Source organism: Phalaenopsis equestris, unplaced genomic scaffold (assembly GCF_001263595.1).
Source record: "Phalaenopsis equestris unplaced genomic scaffold, ASM126359v1 Scaffold001116, whole genome shotgun sequence".
NCBI lineage: Eukaryota > Viridiplantae > Streptophyta > Magnoliopsida > Asparagales > Orchidaceae > Phalaenopsis > Phalaenopsis equestris.
Window position 1 is genome coordinate 487585 of NW_018165555.1, and position 6923 is coordinate 494507.

General features: G+C 33.1%; 1 protein-coding gene across 1 annotated transcript in view; it reads right to left on the reverse strand.

Moving 5' to 3' along the window:
• Positions 1 to 5265, reverse strand: part of LOC110033244 (protein EMSY-LIKE 3) — a 24938-nt gene extending 19673 nt beyond the window's left edge. The window contains exon 1 of the mRNA XM_020737162.1: positions 4827 to 5265. Within this exon, the coding sequence (XP_020592821.1) occupies positions 4827 to 4854 (28 nt within the window). The 5' untranslated portion in view covers positions 4855 to 5265. The remainder of the gene's footprint in view (positions 1 to 4826) is intronic.
• Positions 5266 to 6923: the final 1658 nt, after the last annotated feature.

Genomic DNA, 6923 nt, shown 5'->3' on the forward strand with positions numbered 1-6923 from the left:
ATATATATATATATATGTGTGTGTGTGTGTGTACAATATATGTACATATGTAGATAAACTACAAGACTATAGATTTATAATCAAGTAAAATTATTAATAAAAATATATTAAATTATATTTAAATGATGTTTTAATATAACTAATAAGATTTAAATCTCGCACTAATCATTAACATCCTACGGCTGTGTTACTAGGTTTGTGAAAACGACTCTTCGTTAGCAAACGAGTCGAATAGGAACACATTTTTTTGTATTTGAAATATAAACGAGTCGAACACAAATAGTGATATTTTTTACAGAGCCACTTCGGCTTATTTACACCCCTAGAAATAGGCTCAGATTATCAAAGAATTATTGGTAACCGCAAAGAAAGCAGAAAGCTCTCTTATATTCAAATTTCCTTGTTATTTTTGACGATTTTTTTTCTTTTCTTAATCTTCCTTTTTAAGATAAAACTATCGAAGGGCATCGAAACCAAAAGAAAAGAAAATATATCTTCCTTAATTTTATTGCATAGGAGATGGGCAATTAAATTGTTCGGAATGACATGAGTTAAATTTGATTAAATATGAATGAATTGTTTGTTTACTTATTTCAGGATTTACTCTATTAGCTCAAATAAGATTTTAATAATAATTAGTGATGCAAAATTATTAAAACTAATTTAATTTGACTTGTTTCTATTATTTCAAATTACCTAAATAATTAATTAGTTATTTATTAATCTTATTAACTATCACAAAGAATTTCACTAAAATAAAAATAAAGGATGCAATTTTTAGCTAGGATAATATTCATTATTACAATTTAAGTAATTATTTATAGATCTAATATATATGGCCAAAATACAATCATGCCAAGTTTATGATGCGCCAAGACAAACTATTCAAGTTATTCAGGCCAATTCACTAAGCCAAGATCGCAAAGCTGTTGAGTACAATTTGTCAAGTACGAGCTACCGAGTAAAAATCTCCAGATAAATGTTCCCCTTCGTCGATAAAGTTCAAGGAGTTTGTTTGACAAAGAAACCCATAATCATTTTATAATATCAGTTATATCCAACCCAAAAAGATTCAACTTGCTTTGAGACCAAATTTGTCTTGGTAGGAATGCTCAACAAGGTCGAACTGACTTGGATAAGACCCGATGAGTGCACAGATAATAGAAGGTGAAATGCAACACATCTTCCAATGTCAAAAGAAAAAAGACAAGCCAAAGATCCCGAGGGATCTGAATGTAATAATCACATGTGTATATTATATAAGAAAAACTTCCTTATATAAAAGAAAAAACTCATGTAATGAGAAAGCAGTATTTGATCTAAAAAATGGTGTAACCCAATTTCCTATAAATAAACACAGCAATCCCCTCTCTTCACCATATTTTTCACATCCTCTATAGCTCCTCCATTAAGGTGAGAATCCAAGGATGGAACACGATTCAGCATAATAAACCATTAATAAGAATGTCATAAACTAACTAAACATTAATAGATACTTTAATTTTCATTAATTAGTTAATTATTAAATCTATATCAATTGTAATTAAATCATAATTAACAAAGATACATATTAATTAATTATTAATAAATAATATAAATTAAATTAATTAAAAAGAATCAAGTTATATAAATTAAATTAAAACCAACTTCTATAAGATAATATCTTATAAAAACATTATTAAACATATTATAAATTAAGAAATAATAATTTTTTTAGTTTACCAAATGAAATTATAAGTAAAAAATAATTTAATGAACATAATTTGTTTAAATTATTAGTATTTATTAAATATTGTAATTAATTCCCTCCTGCCTGAAACCCATAATTCAAAAGCCCCGTCTTTCTCCCCTTCCAACCGCACCCGAGATCCCCGAGGAAAAAAAAGTGAGAGGTCGCAATGAGGACACGAGGAGTTGCAATGGATGCCAGAAAGTAAAGGCATCGATGACGCAAGTATTCTTTCCCCTTCCTTCCCCTTCGCACATTTTTGTCTACTAAATCACTTGAATAAGGCCGAATACCAAAATTTAAAAAATCCAGGAATTACAACAAAACAAGGTCAAAATGGGATTTAAGGTTTTTGGAGATTTATTTGTCAATTTTGACCATTTGTCTAGAATTAACCTAAATCCTTCATAAATCTCACTACCACACAACCCCTAAAGAATTTTAGGATTTAAATGAAAACTGATTTTAAATATTAATACTCAAATTTTGAAGGGAGTGTCGAGATATCTAAATTGTTGGAGGAATTTAGAGGATAAAGTCTAAATAGCTGAGAGAGGAGAGTGATCATGGGTGTAAAGTAGTTCGTAATTTTTAAAAAATTTTATTATTTTGATAAGGTGAGATAGTAGAAGTGAATGGAGAAGAAAAATATATATACGATTTACGATTCATACTGGCAAGAATAAAAAAATAAACGTGTGGAAAAAGAAATTATGGTAATAGAAATACTGGCTTTTCTCTTTTCCTAGTAAGAGGAAGAATGGATTTTGGGTGGAGAGAGAGAGTTGCATTTAAGGAAGATAAAGAGAACACTTGAGTGGAGAGAGAAAATGAAGCAAGAGAATAAAGCAAAAAAATAAATGAAAATAAGTTAAACTAAAAGAAGTTGTTGAATCAAAAGCAAAATTAGCAAGAATGAAGAAAAACAGGAATGAATTTGCTCTGATAACAAATTAAAGCCGGGTATGAGCCTAATTGCATAAATCAATAAAAAAAATGAACAAAGAAAAGGAAAGATACCAAAATAGTGAATTCCCAAAATATTGATGTTGATTCCTCAATACAATGGATTATTGGATCATCAAGACAACAAAATAATAAAGCCAAACAAAATCCAATTAAAATTTTCATTTAATTCATTATTTCAAAAAATGGAGTGGCAATTAAAAGTTCATATTATCCAAAAGGCTTCTCAGAAGATAAGCATCATAAAAACAAGAGATAATATGAAAATTTCGCTAACTCTTAATAAATTTAAAATTCAAAAATATAAATGAAATCAAATCTATCTTGGTCATCATCAATTATATAACAGATGGCAGATTATTTCTAGGTTAGAACTCTTGTCCTGTGTTCCCCTTACTGCTAGTGGGTGGGTCCATGACCAAATGCAAGTTCACGCGGAAATATATGTACTAGTACATCACACCTTTAGAATAACATAAAACTTGCAGCATAAAATGCTATATTTCTACGTATTTATTTCTTTTGTGTTATAGCTTTCGTATAAGAGAGCTGATATTGTTGACTTTTTAAATCATAATCATATAGGGATAGCTTTTTCCATGATTTTCCGATGCATTCTCAGACTCAAATCCATGTGCCTTTTCTTTCTCACCTTTGGGGTTTACATGCATGCAGCCACTTAGTAATTAAGCTTGGCATGGCACATAAGGAACTTGCAAGTTAATAAAACAAATATCCACAAGCATAAACTACTAATAACTCGAAACAAAAAATCAAATAGTGTCAAATATTAATGCAAACTAAAGTCTGGCTTGGTCTCTAAAGCAAACACATGTCATGAAAAAATCCATCAATCTAGCATCTTAAAAGAATTTAAATGTGGACTAGCGTGAGATAAAATAATTCAAATCCGTCAGGTTTTGTTAGCTAAAGCACAAATTTGTCATATGCAAAGAACATTCCAAACAGTGTGAAAGCAAATAATAACGTAAACAGCAAAATAACAACAGCAGTTTAGCAGATAAATTATCTCCTTTAGTTTGTTGGAGCACATAACTGACATATTCAAAAAGAAACTCCTAATGGTGGCATCTTAAAAAAACTTGAACGATTAAATAGTGACTACCGTTTAGTGGTTAAAAGAATGGTTTTGGTTTCTAGAGCTTAAAATTGCCATATTCATCGCAAAAAAAACTTCCCCGTGACATCTCAGAAGAGCTTAACTAACTAAATGTTGTCGTTCGTTTGATGATAAACAGATCGCTTGAACTCAAACATATGCAAAAAAGAAATTCATTGAACTAGAAAAGTTGTGTTTTGCTATAAGATTAAGTATGGCTCTGAATAACATCCTGTTTATGGTTGCGGCTCAGCTTCCACTCATAGAACACATCACTGACAGTTAGACAATGAATCACTTTGATGGGGAAACCAATATAAATGGAAATATGAACAAGAATAACACACTGCAAGCTAATAAAATAGATGAAGACTGGTCTCATAACAACAATCCAAAATTAAGTCAGGTTTGTCAACTTCTTAAGTTTATTTTCTAGAATTTAAGGTTAATAAATAAAAGTATTTTAAAAAAGCGATTTTACCCAAACACCGGCTCACCTAGTATGAGATCAATAAGATATATACAGAAAAGCAATTTCAGAGATATTGTCAACCCTGCTACAGCATAGTATTGAAGGCCACAAGCCAACAACTTCATTTTGTTCCCTTTCAAAAGGACACCTTTAAGCTTTGCTCCGCAATAGAACCTCTAGATAGGCAACAAAAAGCTCCTACCTTTCTAATCTAGCAAGAGGCAGCCACGATGGCTGAACCCCTAAAACCCTAAATACGCCCTAATCTCAGCCCCAAGTGAAAAAAAGGGTTAGCGAACAAACAAAGAAAGTGTCCTCTAATGGACGAACAAGTTTCAAAGTCTTAAACCCAATCATCAGGATACTCGCTACCTCCCTCTCGACTGCCAAATATACCAAGTAGATGGCCCCCAAATTATAGCACCGGAACAGCAAGCGCATCAAAATTCGCAACAAAACCAAAATGCCAGTTCTGGAAAACCCCGAGCAAACAGAAGACACGGTTTCCATGCCGTCTAAGGTATGATTTACAAACTCACCGCTGCTGTCAGAAAGACCATGATCCATGGAAAACACCCAGGCAGCCAAGAAGAAGCTGTTAGAGAGATATGTACATCCGCAGCGTAAATCCGAACGGGAGAGATCTCCTCAGCAGAGGTAAGATCTTAGATCTTGCAAGTGCCGGAAGATTCACACTCCAAAGCAAGCTTTCTACTGATCATTCAAGTTTAGGGCGAATTTAAGCAAACGGCGTAGAAGAATATGGGGGCAATCGAGGTAGAGGCAAAGAGTCGTAGAGATGAGACTAATAAGCAGAGGAGAGCATGAAGCGGAGTAGAGAGGAGAACGAAGGGCATGGAGAGTCGCGAACTATGCGCGGCGAGAGAGAAGCGGATTCATGAATGTTTGATTAACGATATTTCGGACGCGTTGAATTCCGATTTGCAACCAGGGTTGGGTCGGCTCAGCTGTCGGCTTCCTTTCACGGCGGTTACTTAACAGATCTCCGCCGTATTTAGTAATGTACATGATTATGTTAGTATTTATAGCAATGTACATATATATTCCGATTTGATCTTGAGCGAATTCGATTGGGTTTAGATTTTTCTTAACCTGAGTTCAATTCTAACCCATATTTGGTTGGCTCTTTGACCTAGATATCGGATTACATTACTTCAAAAGTTGGTATATAGGCATAACTTGTATTTAATGGCTGATAATTGCAATCCTTCATTGATTAAGTTTCAACAAGAACTTCGCTTAAACAAGTATTTTTGTTGATCCAAATTTGTAAAATAGTTTTCATTGAAACAATTTGGATCAATCAAAATTTTAACTTCAACTTTTATTGAATGTCATATGTAACAAGCTTTTGGTGTGGTATGAAATATTTCATTTATGATTATTGACACATTGTTTATGAAGTCATCTAATTGTGTATAAAATTTATAACTATTAAATCTTAAAAATTTCAAATATTTAAATTAAAAATTTTACGAAATTGATTGTGGGACTATTCACTCTACTTTTAGTAAATTTATAAAAATTTATAATTGAAATAATGTGGTTTAATGAGACTAAAATGGAGAACGTGATATGATTACCTCCATATCTTATAGAGAACACCTTCGGATGGGTTCCAACTCTTCTCATCTAAAGAGTGTTTGGGGCGTTATGCAAGACGGGGACAACTTTCGTCTTCGCCGCAACGTGAAAGTAGATATTGTTGTTTATCTGCAATGCAAGACGGAAACTACTTTCTACGTTGCCGCAATTTGAAATATGATCTCGTTGTTTGTCTATTACGCAAAACGAGGACGACTTTCCTTGTGAAAAAAGATCAAGTTGTTTGTCTACTACGCAGAACGGAGACGACTTTTCTTCTTGTTGCGACATGAAAAAGGATATCGTTGTTTTCTTGTAACACAGGATGAAGACAACTTTACTCTTCACCACAACATGAAAGAAGATCTCGTTGTTTGTCTGTCATGCAAGACGGTGATGACTTTCCTCTTTGTCGCAACGTGAAAGAATATCTAGTTGTTTACCTACTACGCAGGACCGAAACGACTTTCCTCTTCGCTGCACCACAAAAGAAAATCACATTGCTTGTATGCTACGCAGGGCGCGGCAACTTACCTTTTTACTGCAACTCTCAGCCGCAACTTTTCACCGCAATGTAGTATGACTCTATTCATTGGGAGAATCTCGCTAGGGGAAGTCTCTTCTCCGCTCTTTTTCTCTCTTTCTTCTTCTCCTTCTCTTCACTGGTGATTCTTCCCCTCATCTATGACCTCTATTTATAAACTTGAGATGAGGCATAACAAAAATTATTTTGTCCTTTGACCTTTCACATTCCTACTTTTGACATTTCACTTTCCAACTTTTGGCTTTTGACCTTCTAAATTTATTAAAATTATTTAATATATTCATATTGAAATTCATTTAAATTCTTTAGTCTTTTTACATTCTAACATTTGACCTTCCACATTCCCCAACTTGAAAAAAAAAACTTCTTTAGCTATTAAAATATACTTAAATGCCTCTTTTGGCTTCCAAAACTAGTTGTTCGGATTCCTACCCTCTGTTCGATTTTCGCGGCTCAGATTCTCGTCGTTGGCGCCATCTCCATTTGG